Genomic DNA, 22,372 nt, shown 5'->3' with positions numbered 1-22,372 from the left:
TAGGTATTTGATGTGAGGAGTAGCTAGGTATATGATGTGAGGAGTAGCTAGGTATATGATGTGAGGAGTAGCTAGGTATTTGATCTGAGGAGGAGCTAGGTATATGATGTGAGGAGTAAGCTCTGGATAAGAGCGTCTGCTAAATGACTTAAATGTAAATGTAAATGAGTAGCTAGGTATTTGATCTGAGGAGGAGCTAGGTATTTGATGTGAGGAGTAGCTAGGTTTATGATGTGAGGAGTAGCTAGGTTTATGATGTGAGGAGTAGCTAGGTTTATGATGAGGAGGAGCTAGGTATTTGTGAGGAGTAGCTAGGTATTTGATGTGAGGAGTAGCTAGGTTTATGATGATAGGTATTTGATCTGAGGAGGAGCTAGGTATTTGATGTGAGGAGTAGCTAGGTATATGATGTGAGGAGTAGCTAGGTATATGATGTGAGGAGTAGCTAGGTATATGATGTGAGGAGTAGCTAGGTATATGATGTGAGGAGTAGCTAGGTATATGATGTGAGGAGTAGCTAGGTATATGATGTGAGGAGTAGCTAGGTATATGATGTGAGGAGTAGCTAGGTATATGATGTGAGGAGTAGCTAGGTATATGATGTGAGGAGTAGCTAGGTATATGATGTGAGGAGTAGCTAGGTATATGATGTGAGGAGTAGCTAGGTTTATGATGTGAGGAGTAGCTAGGTTTATGATGTGAGGAGTAGCTAGGTTTATGATGTGAGGAGTAGCTAGGTATTTGATGTGAGGAGTAGCTAGGTATATGATGTGAGGAGTAGCTAGGTATATGATGTGAGGAGTAGCTAGGTTTATGATGTGAGGAGTAGCTAGGTATATGATGTGAGGAGTAGCTAGGTATTTGATCTGAGGAGTAGCTAGGTATATGATGTGAGGAGTAGCTAGGTATATGATATAGGTATATGATGTGAGGAGTAGCTAGTTATATGATCTGAGGAGGAGCTAGGTATATGTGAGGAGTAGCTAGTTATATGATGTGAGGAGTAGCTAGGTATATGATGTGAGGAGTAGCTAGGTATATGATGTGAGGAGTAGCTAGTTATATGATCTGAGGAGGAGCTAAGTATATGATGTGAGGAGTAGCTAGGTATATGATGTGAGGAGTAGCTAGTTATATGATCTGAGGAGGAGCTAAGTATATGATGTGAGGAGTAGCTAGGTATATGATGTGAGGAGTAGCTAGGTATTTGATGTGAGTAGAGGTATATGATGTGAGGAGTAGCTAGGTATATGATGTGAGGAGTAGCTAGGTATATGATGTGAGGAGTAGCTAGGTATATGATGTGAGGAGTAGCTAGGTATATGATGTGAGGAGTAGCTAGGTTTTTGATGTGAGGAGTAGCTAGGTATATGATGTGAGGAGTAGCTAGGTATATGATGTGAGGAGTGGCTAGGTATATGATGTGAGGAGTAGCTAGGTTTATGATGTGAGGAGTAGCTAGGTATATGATGTGAGGAGTAGCTAGGTATATGATGTGAGGATTAGCTAGGTTTTTGATGTGAGGAGTAGCTAGGTATATGGAATAACTCAATCCTGTAACACAATACACAATCCCCAGTGATCCAATATCACAGTGAACCAGATCACCGTTATCAGACTCGCTTTACATTTGTATTCATTTAGCAGACACTGGTACAGTATCCAGAGCAACTTACAGGAGCAATTAGGGTAAAGTGCCTTGCTCAAGGGCACATCGGACAATTTTTCTTTCACCTAGTCGGCTCGGGGATCATTAACCGATTTTAACCGCTAGGCTACCTCCCACCCTGTTATTCTTGTCTCTTTATAATATTCCATCCAACATATGAACAATCCAGAGAATTGGCTGGCTGAAACCAGAGGTCATATGGAGAAGATAACAGCAGAAGGACAGGGGTAGAGCCACCATTTCACAACCTCATAACCAGCACAGCCTTTTCCGCAATTATTGTCCTTGAGCAACCAAATGGGGAGGAGGGGGATGATTGTATTGGTTTCATTGGTTCATGTTGAGAGTTGCTGCACCACTAAAAGTAAGTCATTGGGCCTTAAATCACAGCAGGCGTATGATAGGGTTCTATGAGGAGCAGATCAATAGCCAGATGATGTCATTGTCCTGTGGTCCAAAGTGTCGATGGATCCACCCGTTGATAGATGTTACCGCTGGTATTCAGGAGTTCACCGAGAGACGCCCATATTTAATCGACTTGGAAACCATCCCATAAGAAATCTGAAACAGTAAAAATGAAAGTCACGGGGCTGGGCTGTTTGTGTTTTTTCTATGTGTTGTTTGTCGACTTCACCAGAAGAAAAAAAAACTACTTAAAAATTGTAACGGTTCCATTTCAATAGAGTTTCCAAAATCAAGATTTAACATTTCTTTAAGCACATGATGAATGAAAACCCTCTATCGAAGTCAGTGATTGCTTTGTTTGTAGTAGGGACAAGCGTTGTAGGGTGATGCATGCATGGTGTATTTTTGAAGCTTTGCCTGCTTTGAATGTGTGTGTGTGTTTATGTGTGTGTTTTAGCCGAACATGAAATGGCTCCTTGATTGAGCCTCGCTTCTCTATAAATAAAATGAACCTGGCAGAGGGGAGATAAGTTGTTCAAACTTCGAGACGTTCTGGAATGTAACATCTCAGACAGAACACAAATTTCACATTAGTACTCTGACCATCGCTTAAATATTTCAGCACAATCCCCTTTCATCCACCGTTAGCTTTGACTCAACTGTTGGGATCCATATTGGGTTGTAGTTTTATGCAGACAGACGTGGTGATACTTTGAAAGTTGTGAGTTGTGCTACCTAGACACGACCTCCAAAAAACTTCACACATTATTTAGCCTTTTCAGTATTCTTTACCAAATCCACTCAAACATTGATGTTACTTCCTTTAAAACAGGAAGCTTTGTGTGAATGACAATGCAGGAGGCCGTGTGAAAACTTTGCATAAAGCTAGTCTAACTCATGGTTCAATGGCTTCATATTTGACAGTCCACTTGAGACTATGCAGCCAGTCTTTCAAATGTACGTGAAGTTTTGCACTTCGTTGTGTCTTTTTCTCCTAAAAGATTGGACTGAAGGAGTAAATTACATGATTTGACTTCAAGAATCTTGTCCTGGATCATAACAGAGCAACTATTCCAGGAAAATCGCTATTGTTCCTGGTGATGCTGTTTAAAAAAATTCTGTGCCGTTTTAAAATAAGTGATGGTCATTGGTCAGACAGTTGGAGACTGTATTTCAATGAATGTTGAAGTAGTTTGTTTCGACAGCCACATATAGCAGAGTGTGAAGTACGGAATTTGCGGAATTTGGACATCTGTTTCAAACTGGTAGGAGACTATATGTCAACAAGTGTCACAATTTCTAAAAAATAAGTATTCTACTGAGCTAAAAAAGTGTCTAACAAGTACATACTTTGCTGTGGAACTATTTAACTGACATTAAAATGGACAGTCCTATAGATGTAGGATGTTAATTTGACCAGTTTCTCACAGCAGGGAAATCATCCTGCTGCATCAGAACATATACACACTTTAGAAGCCTTTTTAAACCTTGGTTACACTACCAGTTTGCATTTCCTGCAACAAACACGGTGATCAAATGAAGATCCTCCATCTGTATGATTCATATGAAAATCAAAGATCAAAATGGTTAACTATACCAAATATGTGCTGTAGTGATATGTAGAGCCCCCTATTCTAACTATACGTTACAGCGACTGATATTATGCGCTTAGGCTTATACAAAACATGAAGGTCAAACTTCCCACTTGAACCCACTACACCCTGGCTAGGTTATGGTGGATTATCCTGTGTAATCTGAGTGTGTCGTCGTAGAACAGCGAACCACAAGGAGGTGGGACTTAATTGTGCATGCTTTTTTTTCTTCTCTCCTACTAAACATTCTCCAGGGGATTTGTTTAATTACAACAAGTAAATTCATCAAGTCTTCATCAAACACTCTGATTCAATTCCAGGTCAACCGACTACGGAACCACTTACCAGAAGCTCAATGAGAAAGTGGGGGCGAAAACAATCCTCAGCTACTTGTACGTCAGTCCCAACAACAAGAGAAAGGTAATGTGCATTTATGTGTTTTGAGGTGTATTTAGTGTTGTTATTTTGTCATAACTATGAGATAACGTTCTAGTTCTCTGTCTGCTTTCCGTCTGCTCTCTGTGTGGGGTTGTTTCTTACACTGTAAATGCTGACAAATGTCCTAGCTCATATAAAACAGTCCACTTGACTCAAATTCGAACGATCTATCAGTATAAGTCGTTTTTGTAATAGAAAAAGTTGATCTGCACATTACGGCTCATTTAGATACACTTACGAAGGCACGGCAATGGACTTGCAATGCTGATGTCAACTGCCAATATATAACGAACAGAAACATTTTGAAGTTTGTACTGCCATGTCTGTTTGGTGCCTCTGTCACCTCCAACAACATCCTCCACATCCATTAAACCGTGCTAATCTCCACCCAGAGAGTTCGCAGTGCTCTTCTAAAAAAATACTTCTAATCGTTAATATTTATACCGACCCTATAATTTCTCTCTCTTTCCGGAACGAATGAATTATAGACCAGACAAAGAAAAAAAGGAAGGAAGAATTGCAGTGTTTTAATCAAAGGATAGACGAGCTCTTCATATTTGTGACCGTTGGCTCACCCCCCCTCCCCCGCCCCCTGCACCCCTAACCCCATCCAACCCCTTCTCCCACAACCCTCAAGAGGAGCCATCCTGACAATTTGAATCATTAGTCCCATCTCCCTTCATCCTTCCTTTCTCACATTCCTCCCTTTTTAAGAAGACCCTAATCAGAACAGGTCATTTTCTCCTAGTTAATTCTTGTCTAATAATGAAGATGAAATGCACTCCCCCCCCACCCAACCTCCACTCCCCACCCCACCTCTCCTCGCCCCCGTGTTCAGTCCAATGAGAAAGCTTCTGTCATAGACCAGGAAAGAGGTGTCAAGCTAATGGTGAGAGGACGGGAAAAACAGCAGTAGGCTTTATCATTGCTGTGGATTGTCATGTGGAATATTAGCCTGTGTTGTTTGGAACACGAACACTTTGTATTACAAGAGGTAGGAGGTAAGCCTAGATAATTGTGCAAAATAAAAAACATCAAAGACTAGGGAAATGTTGTCAAGGTAACTGATGTTGATAGTGAGACATGCAGGGAATACAGTATAGTGAGCTTTACCATTTCCATTAAATATAGTGTGGACTGTTAGCCCGTGGAATATTAGCCTGCACTGTTTTTAAATGTTTTATTGACAAGAAGTGGAAGTACAGGCCTTGATTTTGCTACAAAATAAAAACTAACAAACTACTAAGAGTCAAATAGCCTGTTATCTTACAAAGACCATACTGGGCCGTACCTAGTAATTCACCCTGTCTCTGCAGCAAACCTTCTAGCTTATACACTGAGTGCACAAAACATTAGGAACACTTTTCGTAATATGGATTTATCCTCAGGCCAGACTCAATTCGTCGGGGAAATGGACTCTACAAGGTGTTGAAAGTGTTCAGAAGGGATGTTCATAATGTTTTGTGCACTCAGTGTATGTCTCTCTGAACAAAACACAGACCGCTAGTGAGTTTCTAAAATGGCTACAGCATACTACTGCAGAGTCACCCCTTTAACACAGAACTCAGGTGATATGACGTGTAAAAACAGGTAACTGGGTGCTAATCACACACACACACACACACACACACACACACACACACACACACACACACACACACACACACACACACACACACACACACACACACACACACACACACACACACACACACACACACACACACACACACACACACACACACACACACACACACACACACACACAGCCTGTGGGAAGAGGGACCCAGGTTACCTTTGTCATCATCACTCTGGCTAGCTGTCACCCACGCTGTTAGGGTAAGTCAACCTTCTTTTGCTGCAGGGGATGGTAGAGTAGAGAGGAGTGGAGGAGAGGGATGCATGGGGTCACTGGTGTACAAGGACCAGTGGAAGGCCAGTCAGAAACAATGGATCACTATTTTATCACTCAGATCAGAACACTGCATGCATTCTGACTCATTCTGAGTATGAGAATGCTTATAAAGGAAATGTTTGCGAAGGCAAATAACCGTATTATCAGTAGTTTCTAGTTTTATTAGATGTGTGTATGGGATACGCATGTTATAACATCGTTTAACAAAACGCTTACTGGCAAGTTCCTTCTGGACGGTGCAACCACAATAAAACTTAATAAAAGATAACAATAGAAACATAAAGTTAATGGTTCAGTAGAACATTATACATAAGTATAATGAAGGAAGGCACAATTTATAGTCCAATATTTACTCATGTTTTGGGGAAGAGGGGTGGATGGGGGGCAGTGTATAAATTGAGCAGTATTATAAGTCTTGTAGCAGCCGTTGTGATGTGTGTGTGTGTGTGTGTGTGTGTGTGTGTGTGTGTGTGTGTGTGTGTGTGTGTGTGTGTGTGTGTGTGTGTGTGTGTGTGTGTGTGTGTGTGTGTGTGTGTGTAGCATGAATGTATATGTGTGTGTTTGTCTGTGTTGGTGTGTGCATGTGTGCTAAGGTGCAGAGAATCAGAGCAGGTGGTCAGTCCAGTTGAAGAGTAATCACAAGCAAATAGCGGATAAACAGGTTTTAGTACAGAGAAATGTGTGTGAGAAATAACGCGTGATGACGGCAAATATAGACAACCCCTCTGACACGCTTGCAGATCATTTTCTTGTACAAATGTTTGGTAGGGCGGCTAATGCTTCCGGAAAATGAAAGGAATTTGAGGGGATGGTGATTGAGCGACGGCCAGATTCAGACAAACAACCTCTCTGGTTCCCTCTCAGAAGCAGTCTTTTTTTCGTTGGAAGTAATAGCTGTGCTTTCCGTGAAATTTGCAGAACAAGCTCAATTGTGGTGGCTTCTGGTACATTCTAATGCCTTGATTCCATCCAAAATGCACCCCTAAATTATAGAATACTTTAATGACTTTTGGTCAAATTTGTTGTTGTATTAACTAGAAAGACATTACTTTACAATAACATGACTGGAAATGATTGAAATTCAGTGTGTTAGTAGTTGTGGATTTCGTCTATGTCTTGTCCTGATCACAACTCTTTCCTAAGTAAGAAAACCTTTTCAACATCAAACCTGTCTTCTCTTGAGATTCAAGTCACATTTACAGTCTTACTTCAACAGGTATGATTGAATAATGAAGCAGGTGTTAAACATGGGCTTTGCTAAACAGAAAGCAGCAGTTGTCTGTTAAATGTAATTAAATCAGTAGGCCATATATCTATCTGTCTTTAATACTAGCATATAAGTATCATTATCAATCTGTTTTACTTGATCATATTTTGGACCTGAACGCTCTCTCCACTTCCTATTGTTCCTGCAGTGAGAATTCAACGTCTTCACCCGAATATTTTCATCATTTATCTGCAGACACATCTCTCTTATGGAGGAGATTCGGTTCCATTAACCTAACAGATCCATTCAAAAAGAGCCGTCAGTTGGCGAACAACCCATCGCTAGGCTACACTGACGAGCCACTTTAGCGGTCACTGGCATGTCTTTTCATGGGCTTCGAATCCTAGGAAAAAAACAAACAAGATCTTTGGTTTTACATGTCCCGATGCTATACCATGGACATAACTACATAGTATGATTTATAAATAGCAAAGGGATATAGGGGATTGACTTTAATTCAGTCGTTTCGACACTTTTTGTAAACTAGTCAACTTTTGCCGTTTGGTAATCAATCAAAGCACAGTAAATAGCCTTTGCGCCCCGACTCTGTGGCTGTATAGGCCGATAAAACATGCGAAAGACTGACAGGTGTCTGTACTATCAATAGATCAATAGATGATGCATATCATTCTCTTTAGCGGCAGAAGGCTACATGGACTTTTCTGACTAAAATTTTAAGTGGACAAAGTAGCCCGGCTTACAATGAGTCTGTTATCGGCTATTTAGCTGACGGCCGGGCGCTTATGGAAAACACTGATGAATGCTTTTTCTCATGAACATATTGACTAAAGCAGCAGTCAGTGGCACAAATGTTTCAGATGAGGGCCTTATTTATTTATCTCTCTCTCTGTGTGTGTGTGTGTGTGTGTGTGTGTGTGTGTGTGTGTGTGTGTGTGTGTGTGTGTGTGTGTGTGTGTGTGTGTGTGTGTGTGTGTGTGTGTGTGTGTGTGTGTGTGTGTGTGTGTGTGTGTGTGTGTGTGTGTGTGTGTGTGTGTGTGTGTGTTAATAAAACCATGAACTGATTGGCATATATTATCCTAACTCATCCATCCCAGTAGTGTGCTCCAAAACAATGATAGCCTCTGTGCAGCTCAGACATCATCATCAGGCAGGTGGGTGGAATATGAATTTGCTTCAGAGTTCAAATACTTCCATTCATTGCCACTATTTTTGGAACAAGCACATATTTATAATTGCAAATTAATATTTAATGTCCTTGAACTGTCCTCAAAGTAGTAAAGACAAACTCTTTAGAAATGTTCCCATCACTTCCCAAAGAAGTGCAAATGAGGGTACGTACAGATGTAGGATCTTCTTTTGATCACTCGTTTGCTGAGAATTTACCTGCACGGCAGGAAATGCAAACTTGTAGTGTATTCAATGTTTAAAAAGGCTTCTAAAGGTTGTAATTTCCACTTTAGAATGTTTAGCGTGCTAGCAACTGGAACTGCCATGGGACCCAACTGGCTCTAGCATGATAGTTTAGCGTGCTAGCAACATGAACTGCCATGGGACCCAACGGGCTCTAGCATGATAGTTTAGCGTGCTAGCAACTGGAACTGCCATGGGACCCAACTGGCTCTAGCATGATAGTTTAGCGTGCTAGCACTGCGCAATTTACCATCCTTCAGCTGGTGGAGGTAAACGCTAGCACGGGAGGGGTTCCTCATCTCACTGTTCTTCATGGGAGACGATACAGGCATGATCTGAGTCAAGGCGAGTTAGCCATGCTCTGGCTGAAGGAAGGGAGTAGCTGTGCATGTGGTGGTAAACGTGATGGAAGCGAACAACCTAACGGTGGAAAAAATATAGAACATCTGTCAGCCCTAAGGCACAATCTACAAATGAGAGCGAGGCAAGAACACTAAGGCCCATGAGCAGGCTGGGAGGGAGGGAGGGAGGGAGGGAGAAGCCAATGGAGAGAGAGAGAACCCCTTGGAGTGCTTCCGCAATCTCACACAGATCACATCTCATGACGCCACATGCGATTAATCTTACATTCCATTATGATTTATTAATGTTCCACGTAGCGTGATTGTTTGAGACAAAGCAAAATCAAGGTAGTGGCAAAACGGCATGCTTCCTTGCCCTTCAAGTAGACCTACCTCAAACTGTGTTGCGTGCCTTTCCTTGTATTACCTCATTATTATGTGATTCAGTGGGTCTGCACTCCAAAAATATCATTTGCATATTTTCTTTCCATTCTAGAGGCAACAAGTGCAACGCAAACAGGATTATCATTAATATGCTTAATATTATGCATCGATCCCCCACTAGCTCCGACTAGCTTGTTGTACACAACACTCCACCATATCTTCCAATGTGTTTGTGTGTGTGTGTTGGGAGGTAGGGGCTAGGATGGGAGTCATAAAGCCCCAATTACCGTCAGTGTGAAGATGCGATGTTAGTGTTGGTGAGGTTCCGGGCCGGGCCGGGGCGCAGTGGAAATGTCAAGGTGGTAGTCAATTAGTCTCGACTTCAAATGCCTGGGCTCGAGAGACAGTACTTGTGTTTAATAAGGAGAGTTCAAAGTGTTGCAGCACCTGGTTGGCTGGTAAAAGAGAAGAGAAGGGCTCATTATGTAGTCCAGAATAGAGCGCTGTAATACCGCATGCAAAGACAAGACAAAGTTTTAAGGGAGTGATCAAATACGGGTGAAATGAAGAGGTGAACTGGTGACGAGGTAATAATGATACGGCCAAAATCCAAAAAGATGGTCCGTGCACCATTTGCCGCAGTGAGTTCTCACTTGTTCAATGTCCCTCTTTCTCTTCCTCCCGCTTGGCACCCCTTTCACTTTGGTGAGACCTTTACCCGAGCATCCCAAGTCTCCCGGCTGACATTTCTATTAGCCTCTTATGAACACTTCACTTCTTTTCCCACGCCAGACCTTGTCCCTGCCTGACTGCCCTTTTGCCTGTAGCCTCAATCAGGCATCTACTCGGCCTCCCATCCAAAGCAAGACCTGGATTGTGTTCGAGGAAACCGAGGAAGAGACTACCTGGAACGTGTCCACTAAGAAATGCTCATCTTAGTTTTCCTTTGTAAAACATTTGAAAACCTGCCCTAAATGAACATAACCCTGTAGTTAAACCCATTCAATCCCTTTCCATTGCTGACATGTTCTCCGTAAATAGGTTATGCCCTGGGTTCAGAGCAGCAACCGCGAGATAACTCCTTAGGTAGATCTTTAGTAAGCGCTAGGATAGTCCATTGTATTAGCAGATGAAGAAAGTGAAGTCCATTAGGAAGAAATGATCTCTCCAAGGCATTGCGGGGCTTTTCATTAAAGATGTATTATCTTTCCTGGGTCTTAGTGAGTGTGTTACACTGAGATTTCTCACAAAGGAAAGAGGAGGCCATTTTTATTCATTCCAGACAGGCATACAGAGGAAATTGAAGCCATTCTGTCAGTAATTCAAATGCACGGTGGACAATTATCTCAGTTGCAATAGCGTTATTAAGATACATTCTTAAGACATTAATATAGAATGTCCATGTGAATATTGGAACATTTCACTAACAGTAGATAGATGTACATTCTGATTTACTGAGAGCAGTATGTCTTAGAAGATTTACGCAATATGATCTTGCTGCCTTTTCTCCTGCCAAGTTGGACGGTTTCTACTCATGATTTTCCTCATGAAAAACCCCCTACACTTCCTATCCATCAAACTCAAACGTATTTGCTGGGGAGTTTTCTTCTCTTTTTGGACACATTTTGGAATCGCCCTAACTCCAAATATAAATTGGACTATCTGACCAGCTGATGCAGAAAGAACTGTCGAATGGCCAAATTGCAAAGTTTTAAACAGAGGGTTATTTTAAAACTCTGGGGGGTCCATGGAGGTACTGCAAGGGGACTGCGAAAATATATATATTTTTATTTTATTTAATTTAATGAATATTGCTTTTGCAACAACAGAATAAACACATTTAAAATGACATACCTACAGTAGAAAATAGGATATTATCTTATTTCTAATGATGTCAACTTTATTTCTCAACTCCTAATATTGACATAGTGTTATGCAGGTGAATGAGGACCCAAAAGCGACTTGGCGAAAACAGAGTCTTTAATCCAGTAAAGTAAAAATACAATCATAAAGCACAATTCCACTCGTAATGACGAGAACAGACTGGAGACTCGATCATGAACTGCAGGTTGCCTCGGGAAGGCACTTGAACGTAGCAGACTCAGACACCTGCTCACCACGCAGCATCTGAGGGAAACACGACACGACAGGGCGATACACAGACACAGCACGGTGAACAATAGACAAGGATCCGACAGGGCAGGAACGGAAAACAAGGAGAGAAATAGGGACTCTAATCAGGGAAAAGGATCGGGAACAGGTGTGGGAAGACTAAATGATTGATTAGGGGAATAGGAACAGCTGGGAGCAGGAACGGAACGATAGAGAGAAGAGAGAGAGGAAGGGAGAGAGAAAAAGGGGAACGAACCTAAAAAGACCAGCAGGGGGAAAATGAACAGAGGGAAAAGCAAAATGACAAGACAATCTAAGACAAAACATGACAGCACCCCCCCACTCACAGAGCGCCTCCTGGCGCTCTCGAGGAGGAACACTGGCGGCAACGGAGGAAATCATAGATCACAAACGGTCCAGCACGTCCCGAGAAAGAACCCAACTCCTCTCCTCAGGACCGTAACGAAAAACGATAAAAAGGGAAACTAGGGTACTACTCTAAAAAAAAAAAAATGAGACACGGGTAGAGAACTGAAAGCTTTAGAGCAAACAGGACCAAACAGGCCAGGAGAGTAACAACTAGGGACAGACTGAGACACAGCAAGGGCAGGAACAAGAACAGGAGAGATGCGATGGCAGGGAACAGACTGAGACCCAGCAAGACCAGGAGCAGAAGCAGAAAAAAAAATACCAGACTTCTTCGCGCAGTCCGAACACGCAGCCACGAAACGGCGCGTGTCACGCTCCTGAGTAGGCCACCAAAACCGCTGGCGAATAGAAGCAAGCGTACCCCGAACGCCGGGATGGACAGCTAACTTGGCAGAGTGAGCCCACTGAAGAACAGCCAGACGAGTAGAAACAGAAACGAAAAGAAGGTTACTAGGGCAAGCGCGCGGCGACGCAGTGTGCGTGAGTGCTTGCTTAACCTGTCTCTCAATTCCCCAGACAGTCAACCCGACAACACGCCCAACAGGAAGGATCCCCTCGGGATCGGTAGAAGCCACAGAAGAACTAAAGAGACGGGATAAAGCATGAGGCTTGGTGTTCTTAGTACCCGGGCAATAAGAAATAACGAACTCGAAACGAGCGAAAAACAACGCCCAACGAGCATGACGCGCATTCAGTCGTTTGGCATAACGGATGTACTCAAGGTTCTTTTGGTCAGTCCAAACGACAAAAGGAACGGTCGCCCCCTCCAACCACTGTCGCCATTTGCCTAGGGCTAAACGGATGGCGAGCAGTTCGCAGTTAGCCACATCATAGTTACGTTCCGACGGTGACAGGCGATGAGAAAAATACGCACAAGGGTGGACCCCATCGTCAGTATCGGAGCGCTGGGACAGAATGGCTCCCACGCCCACCCCCGACGCGTCAACCTCAACAATAAACTGTTTAGTGACGTCAGGTGCAACAAGGATAGGAGCGGATGCAAAACGCTTCTTAAAGAGATCAGAACAACAATCATACGACCGGTGAGGAGGAAGGGAGTTGGTTCTGGACCGACTGAAGACCGTGCGCAGACCATGATATTCCTCCGGCACTCCTGTCAAATCACCAGGTTCCTCCTGAGAAGAGGGGACAGAACAAACAGGAAAAATAGCAGACATTAAACACTTCACATGACAAGAAACGTTCCAGGAAAGGATAGAATTACTAGACCAATCAAAAGAAGGATTATGACACACTAGCCAGGGATGACCCAAAACAACAGGTGTAAAAGGTGAACAAAAAATCAAAAAGAAATGGTCTCACTATGGTTACCAGATACAGTGAGGGTTAAAGGTAGTGTTTCACATAATATACTGGGGAGAGGACTACCATCCAAGGCAAACATGACCGTGGGCTCCCTAACTGTCTGAGAGGAATGTCATGTTCCCGAGCCCAGGCTTCGTCCATAAAACAGCCCTCCGCCCCAGAGTCTATTAATGCACTGCAGGAAGCTGCCGATCCGGTCCAGCGTAGATGGACCGGTAAAGTAGTACAGGTACTTGACGGAGAGGACCGTCTAGTAGCGCTTATCAGTCGCCCTCCGCTTACTGATGAGCTCTGGCCTTTAACTGGACATGAAATGACAAAATGACCAGCGGAACCGCAATAGAGACAGAGGCGGTTGGTGATTCTCCGTTCCCTCTCCTTAGTCGAGATGCGAATACCCCCCAGCTGCATGGGCTCAACACCTGAGTCAGTGGGGAAAGATGGTAGTGTCTGAGAGAGGGGAGACACAGTTAACGCGAGCTCTCTTCTATGAGCTCGGTGACGAAGATCTACCCGTCGTTCAATGCGAATAGCGAGTTCAATCAAAGAATCCACGCTGGATGGAACCTCCCGAGAGAGAATCTCATCCTTAACCTTAGCGTGGAGTCCCTCCAGAAAACGAGCGAGCAACGCCTGCTCGTTCCAGTTACTGGAGGCAGCAAGAGTGCGAAACTCTATAGAGTAATCCGTTATGGATCGATTACCTTGACATAGGGAAGACAGGGACCAGGAAGCTTCTTTCCCAAAAACTGAACGATCAAAAACTCTTATCATCTCCTCTTTAAAGTTCAGATAATTGTTAGTACACTCAGCGCTTGCCTCCCAGATAGCTGTGCCCCACTGCCGAGCCCGACCAGTAAGGAGTGATATGACGTAGGCAATCCGAGCTCTCTCTCTTGAGTATGTGTTGGGTTGGAGAGAGAACACTATATCACACTGGGTGAGAAAGGAGCGGCACTCAGTGGGCTGCCCAGAATAACATGGTGGGTTATTAACCCTAGGTTCCGGAGGCTCGGAAGACCCGGAAGTAGCTGGTGGCACGAGACGAAGACTCTGATACTGTCCTGAGAGGTCGGAGACCTGAGCGGCCAGGGTCTCAACGGCATGCCGAGCAGCAGACAATTCCTGCTCGTGTCTGCCGAGCATCGCTCCCTGGAACTCGAGAGTAGAGTAGAGAGAATCCATAGTCGCTGGGTCCATTCTTGGTCGGATCCTTCTGTTATGCAGGTGAATGAGGACCCAAAAGCGACTTGGCGAAAACAGAGTCTTTAATCCAGTAAAGTAAAAATACAATCATAAAGCACAATTCCACTCGTAATGACGAGAACAGACTGGAGACTCGATCATGAACTGCAGGTTGCCTCGGGAAGGCACTTGAACGTAGCAGACTCAGACACCTGCTCACCACGCAGCATCTGAGGGAAACACGACACGACAGGGCGATACACAGACACAGCACGGTGAACAATAGACAAGGATCCGACAGGGCAGGAACGGAAAACAAGGAGAGAAATAGGGACTCTAATCAGGGAAAAGGATCGGGAACAGGTGTGGGAAGACTAAATGATTGATTAGGGGAATAGGAACAGCTGGGAGCAGGAACGGAACGATAGAGAGAAGAGAGAGAGGAAGGGAGAGAGAAAAAGGGGAACGAACCTAAAAAGACCAGCAGGGGGAAAATGAACAGAGGGAAAAGCAAAATGACAAGACAATCTAAGACAAAACATGACACATAGGCTTTGAAAAGCACCTGCGTTAAAGGCTACTAGTGCAGCAAGTGGCGCTGGCTGCTGGTATGCTTTCTCAACTCGGACATACAGTTTCTCCAACACATGGAGAGGGTTTTCCCACTTACAAAGCATGTAGAGGTCTGTAATTTTATCAAAGGTACAATTCAACTGTGAGAGACGGAATCAAAAACAAAAATCCAGAAAAAAACATTGTATGATTTTTAAGTAATTCATTTGCATTTTATTGCATGACATAAGTATTTGATCACCTAACAACCAGCAAGAATTCCATCTCTCACAGACAGTTAGTTTGTCTTTAAGAAGCCCTCCTGTTATCCACTCATTACCTGTATTAACTGCACCTGTTTGAACTCGTTACCTGTATAAAAGACACCTGTCCACACACTCAATAAAACAGACTACAACCTCTCCACAAAGGCCAAGACCAGAGAGCTGTGTAAGGACATCAGGGATAAAATTGTAGACCTGCACAAGGCCGGGATGGGCTACAGGACAATAGGCAAGCAGCTTGGTGAGAAGGCAACAACTTGGCGCAACTATTAGAAAATGGAAGAAGTTCAAGATGACGGTCAATCACCCTCGGTCTGGGGCTCCATGCAAGATCTCACCTCGTGGGGCATCAATGATCACGAGGAAGGTGAGGGATCAGCTCAGAACTACATGGCAGGACCTGGCCAATGACCTGAAGAGAGCCGGGACCACAGTCTCAAAGAAAACCATTAGTAACACACCACGCAGTCATGGATTAAAATCCTGCAATGCACGAAAGGTCCCCCTGCTCAAGCCAGTGCATGTCCAGGCCCGTCTGAAGTTTGCCAATGACCATCTGGATGATCCAGAGGAGGAATGGGAGAAGGTAATTTGGTCTGATGAGACAAAAATAGAGGTTTTTGGTCTAAACTCCACTCGCTGTGTTTGGAGGAAGAAGAAGGATGAGTACAACCCCAAGAACACCATCCCAACCGTGAAGCTTGGAGGTGGAAACATCATTCTTTGGGGATGCTTTTCTGCAAAGGGGACAGGGCGACTGCACCGTATTGAGGGGAGGATGGATGGGGCTATGTATCGCGAGATCTTGGCCAACAACCTCCTTCCATTTAACATTTACATTTACATTTAAGTCATTTAGCAGACGCTCTTATCCAGAGCGACTTACAAATTGGTGCATTCACCTTATGACATCCAGTGGAACAACCACTTTACAATAGTGCATCTAAATATTTTAAGGGGGGTGAGAAGGATTACTTTATCCTATCCTAGGTATTCCTTAAAGAGGTGGGGTTTCAGGTGTCTCCGGAAGGTGGTGATTGACTCCGCTGTCCTGGCGTCGTGAGGGAGTTTGTTCCACCATTGGGAAGCCAGAGCAGCGAACAGTTTTGACTGAGCTGAGCGGGAACTGTACTTCCTCAGTGGTAGGGAGGCGAGCAGGCCAGAGGTGGATGAACGCAGTGCCCTTATTTGGGTGTAGGGCCTGATCAGAGCCTGGAGGTACTGAGGTGCCGTTCCCCTCACAGCTCCGTAGGCAAGCACCATGGTCTTGTAGCGGATGCGAGCTTCAACTGGAAGCCAGTGGAGAGAGCGGAGGAGCGGGGTGACGTGAGAGAACTTGGGAAGGTTGAACACTAGACGGGCTGCAGCATTCTGGATGAGTTGTAGGGGTTTAATGGCACAGGCAGGGAGCCCAGCCAACAGCGAGTTGCAGTAATCCAGACGGGAGATGACAAGTGCCTGGATTAGGACCTGCGCCGCTTCCTGTGTGAGGCAGGGTCGTACTCTGCGGATGTTGTAGAGCATGAACCTACAGGAACGGGCCACCGCCTTGATGTTAGTTGAGAACGACAGTTTGTTGTCCAGGATCACGCCAAGGTTCTTAGCGCTCTGGGAGGAGGACACAATGGAGTTGTCAACCGTGATGGCGAGATCATGGAACGGGCAGTCCTTCCCTCAGAAGAGCATTGAAGATGGGTGGTGGCTGGGTCTTCCAGCATGACAACGACCCGAAACACACAGCCAGGGCAACTAAGGAGTGGCTCAGTAAGAAGCATCTCAATGTCCTGCAGTGGCCTAGCCAGTCACCAGACCTGAACCCAATAGAAATTCTTTGGAGGGAGCTGAAAGTCCGTATTGCCCAGCGACAGCCCCGAAACCTGAAGGATCTGGAGAAGGTCTGTATGAAGGAGTGGGCCAAAATCCCTGCTGCAGTGTGTGCAAACCTGGTCAAGAACTACAGGAAACGTATGATCTCTGTCATTGCAAACAAAGGTTTCTGTACCAAATATTAAGTTCTGCTTTTCTGATGTATCAAATACTTATGTCATGCAATAAAATATTTACTTAAAAATTATACAAGGTGATTTCCAGGATTTTTGTTTTAGATTCCGTCTCTCACAGTTGAAGTTTACCTATAATACAAATCTACATGCTTTGTAAGTAGGAAAACCTGCAAAATCGGCAGTGTATCAAATACTTCTCCCCACTGTATGTCTAAATTTCATGTTTTTAAGAAATTATTTTGACAGTAACCACCCTTTTTAATTTCCACATCTAACAAGTGAAGTGCTTACATAGTAGTAGGTTAGTCAGACAGACTATATAGTTGTCATGCATCTAATTAGCCTATTACCGAGCAGTGCCGGTGGCAGCCCGCCTCGGCCTCCTCACCTATTCGGCTATCAAAAGTTGAAAACAGTTAGGTGAATCAGGTCGGACTCGGATGGAGAGTGAGTGCATTGTTGATGGTGGATGAAGAAAAGGCCAAGTGGTCCACAAAAACGCAGCAAAAAAAGCTTCATCTGACCAACCTCATGCCAAATGACCACCTTGTCCTCGAATGAGGAATCACCAGGTGGAAGCTAATAGGCCTAGTTATGCAGCAGCTAGCACTAGCAGCCTGCCAGTCCAGACTGAGACCTCACTGCCCGGGCCCTGCTATAAGAGTGGACTTATAGCAGGGCCCTCCTCTTCTTCCTCCCTTTGCAAATAGTGACAGGTTCCTCTAGTGAGAGTGTCGATCCTCCACCTCCTCCTCCTCTCCCAGAAAACCAAGCTGACGGTAAAGCCTACGAGTGATGAGACGGATAGCCCACAGCGTGGAGTCCAAGTTCCAGTGTGTAACATATATAGGCTACCATGCTAAGTACTGTATATAGCTATAGATTGACTGCATTGTCTGTATAATGAAACAATCCCTAGTAAGCTATTGTTTTGATCATTGGCATTAATAGACTGGTTTTACGTTCTACCCAAGCTGCACGAGAGCGTGAGGACGGCAAAGGTAGGCTTTTAGGGCTACAGGACAGTTGTATCCTATTTAAAAACATAAATTGCTTACTGATTAGTATGTTGTTGCATGGAACATTCATTTCACAATCTGCAACGTTCGAATGTCCTACTACAATGACTGAGGAAGTAAATACATTATTGCAAACAGACAGCATTCTAAACAGCAGCATTGCAACACTGTAGGCCTATAGCTTAGTGAAACACAAGTGTCAGGCTCAACATGAGAAAATGACAATCCAAAAAAACAAAAACATGTATCCATTAAAGCAAAGCTATAGGCTACTACAAGCACTAGCACCAATCTGATAAGCCTATCGATAGGCAGCCGCATAGACGTTGCAATTTCAGTGCTCTTAGCCAAAATGTGTTTGGAGTTCCACTTCCTCTTCCAATCATAATGTGGGGGGAGTCCAAATGTAGAGAAACCTCACCAAATATATTCATTATAAAATGTTAATTACTTCTCCTTGCCATTATCATTCATACATGTGAAAGGAACACGTTTTTGCTAACATATGATGAGGGTTCCTGGGTCGCTGGTTTGCCTGGGAGGGGGGTCCCTTGGCAAGAAAAGGTTGAAGACCCTTGGTCTAGTTATGTTGGGTGTTGTGTAATTGTTACTTGGGCCACTAGATGGTGGCTGATTCATGGCTTCTACACGACTCTGCTGCTCTTCAGACACTCTCTACAAGGCGAAAGAGACAGTCAAGACTGACTTTTTTTGTCTGAGGAGTTCACCTACTGGTCACCGACCGTCCATGGGATGACATTAGTCGAACAAGCAACTCCTATTGTTTTCAGTTCAACAACAAATGCACCTGCTGCTCGTTTACAGGAAGTAACATCTGTCATGTTGCCCGTTCAAACTCTCATAATCATGTCTGGGTAGTCAAACTAGAAGTGGGTAGTCAGCCTAAAAGTGGGGGGTCTGTTGTTAGGAGCTACAATTTAGTGAGTACTACTTTCCCTCTACTCCTCGCCATGAACTTCCTTGAAATCTTGCCATTTGAACCTCCTATAGTGCAAAGAGAGTATATTTGTCGCTGGGGCACAGACTGTGTTACGCTTGGATTTAGAGAGAGGCTTCACAATCCAATTACTGTGACTGGGGTGAAATGGAAAATATGGGCCTAATTTCATTAATATTCTATCACTGAGTATTTACTGCTGCACGGCTATTAACTCACTGTGTTATTCATCGCACACTTCTTAAATGTCTTGTAGTTGGTGGCTGCTTCATTATCCTTTGGTCATTTTGAACCTCTTTGGCTTCATAAACGAAATACGTGCACACGCACGCACGCACGCACGCACGCACGCACGCACGCACACACACACACACACACACACACACACACACACAAACACACACACACACACACACACACACACACACACACACAAATGTAGCAATTCCAGGCATGGAATTGTGCCCCATCAGGGGAAAGTGTGAAGTGTAGAAATGAACAAAATGCCAGCGTTTAAGTGTGGATTACAGAGCATGGAACTCTGATGGAGAACATTTCAGGGTCAGCATGATTCCTTCAGACTCCATTTTATTTCCCAAACTCTGTTAATTAAGCAACAAGTGAAGGATTTAACAAGCAAAGCATTACGCAACATTTGGACATGCACTGTTTTGACCAGAGTGTGATGGTTTCTTGAAATTGCCATTGGAAACGTTGATTGAGTCAACATGTTCAGTCTGTCATTTCCTGTCTAAACATGACCCTGTAATGTCATGTTGTCTGAAGAGGAGGTTGACATTTCCATGCAGTTTTATTGAAATCTGTTCAATTGCAAGGTGAAGCTCCAAGATGGCGTATCTAAAGATACAGCTATGTCTAAGCAAACAGTCATGTAATTACAAGGTAAAGCTCCAAGATGGCTTATTTAAAGATACAGCTACTGTCTAAGCAAACAGTCATGTAATTCTGCATGATGAGGACGTTGTTGACAATTGTATACAGTTTTATATAAATATGTAAAATGACAAGGTAAAGCTCCGAGCTAACATAAGTCTAAAGGCTTATCCATGTTAAGGGAAGTTGAGTATTTAGATAAAAGTAAAACTGCTGAATACTTGGCAACTTCATTGTCCTGTTTACCACTCATGGTTAATGTCATCTTATGAAGCGGGAATATAGTATTCAACACAACTCCTACAGGATTCATTCCCTCGCTGCCACATCTGTCCAACTCTTCCCCTCATTTCTCTCTCATCTCAAGGTTATAAGTGGAACTAATCAGATACAACCACATCCCCGAGAAGCTCACCAGAATCTTCATAATCCATTTCCACGTCGCACTAGGATATATATCGATTTCCATATTCCAAAAACATATTATTGAAATAAGTTGTTGTGAGTGTTCCCCGAATTGATGAAACTGCTTATAATCCTCCCTTCACATTAGCCGCATTAGCCTATATAGGCTAGGCTAGAATAGGGCTGTATCACAATAGCTGCATTAGCCTACATAGGTTAGGCTAGAATAGGGCTATATCGCACTAGGGTGTTGTTTCCATATTTATAGGAGCAGACACAAGTTTTTATAGTGCCCAGAGTTAAAATACTGTCTCTTACAAAGTGTTAATTGTGTATGGAATGTAAAAAAGAAACCTTGTTGGGTGCTACATTTGATATTTGATTGGATTGGTCAGCATGTGGATCACGTATGGCGCTACGCTAGCTAGCTCACTGTGATTGATGAACTTGTGTTTGGGGTCGGCCCACTATAGCTACCATTACCATGCATAGTTTGACAAATGACTTCGCAAGCTTGAGCAGGCGCGGCTGAGACTATGTTATATAGCCAATGGTTCCTGCTGGAAGTGTATTGGGCATTTTAGCTCATGCCCCATTCCCAAATCCACCGCTATTGATGGTAATCAGGGAAACTTAGGAGATTTGTCAAATGGGGAAAAGCTGAGAAAGAATGATAACTGATTGGAAAGACATCTGTCATGTGACACAGGGGAACCTGTTAAAATCACCTTGGGATGTTGGTTGAAGGTTGTGTCTCCCTACTCCGTTAGCCTTTTCTCTATCCTCTATAACCCAGTCAGCATGGTTCCATAGCAGTGTGATCCCTGCACGACTGGTGTCATTAATGACAATTTGCTAGCATAATGTTATCAGTGGTCTGGCTGGGGAAGGGTGAACTATAGAAATATGGTGGTGTGAAGAGACTCCTAGACTTCAACGGTTTGACGGTTCCACAATGTCTCGACACTGAAACTGTGGAGGTTTCAGAGTCGTTGTCTGACACTGAAATTGTGGACACTACTGGGATGGATGAGTTAGGATAATATATGCCAATCAGTTCATGGTTTTATTAACACACACACACACACACACACACACACACACACACACACACACACACACACACACACACACACACACACACACACACACACACACACACACACACACACACACACACACACACACACACACACACACACACACACACACACACACACACACACACACACACACACACACACACTCTACTTGCTTCCCACTGTGCTACTGATAAGGGGTTATGTAAGTGTTCAGGATGACTGATTCAATTACATTTGCTGCTGATTATATCTTTTGATATATGTGTTTTTGTTCTCATTTGGCACAATCACAGGGAAAAAATTGTGAACCTCCAAGAAAAGAACAAAGCTTGTGGGAAATTAGAGCTTTCAAAGCCTGACTGAACAGAGCGCAGGAGAAAGAGAGAGAGGGAGAGCAATCTGAATGCGTTACCCATACACACTCGCTACAAGATAGGCAAAAGGTGTTTTAAAAGACTGTCTGTACAACAGTAATTATGATCTAGCAGAGCGGAACGCAGGTTTATAATTGAGATATCTAACAAGCGGGAGATGACAGTGAGTCTAAAGACGCCAATTTAGAACCGCAAATTACTGACATTATATCTGTTATTAAATGTAGACTTTATAATCAAATCATATATTTGAATAATTATTTTATTTTTTCAATCGTGCAACTTCAAACTCTCAAGCTGCCTATCACATGGATTCAGTGGTGGTCGGTGACGTTTAAGATGAGGGAGGATGAGCATGGCCTTATTT

At 43.7% G+C, this 22,372-nt stretch overlaps 1 protein-coding gene across 5 annotated transcripts in view; it reads left to right on the top strand.

Annotated features, from left to right (window-relative positions):
• The window catches only part of LOC124016221 (VPS10 domain-containing receptor SorCS1-like), a 168,814-nt gene that overhangs the window by 88,023 nt on the left and 58,419 nt on the right, over positions 1 to 22,372 (top strand). For all 5 annotated transcript variants that reach the window (XR_006835318.1, XR_006835319.1, XR_006835320.1 and 2 more), the window contains exon 3: positions 3,987 to 4,086. Coding sequence is in view for 2 of the 5 variants with exons in the window: in XM_046331772.1 (XP_046187728.1) it covers positions 3,987 to 4,086 (100 nt within the window). In the remaining 3 variants the exon portion in view is untranslated. The remainder of the gene's footprint in view (positions 1 to 3,986; positions 4,087 to 22,372) is intronic.

The sequence above is a fragment of the Oncorhynchus gorbuscha genome, linkage group LG26 (genome assembly GCF_021184085.1).
Source record: "Oncorhynchus gorbuscha isolate QuinsamMale2020 ecotype Even-year linkage group LG26, OgorEven_v1.0, whole genome shotgun sequence".
Classification (NCBI taxonomy): Eukaryota; Metazoa; Chordata; class Actinopteri; order Salmoniformes; family Salmonidae; genus Oncorhynchus; species Oncorhynchus gorbuscha.
Note: the sequence above shows the minus strand (reverse complement) of the source record. Positions and strands in the feature narration are given on the sequence as shown.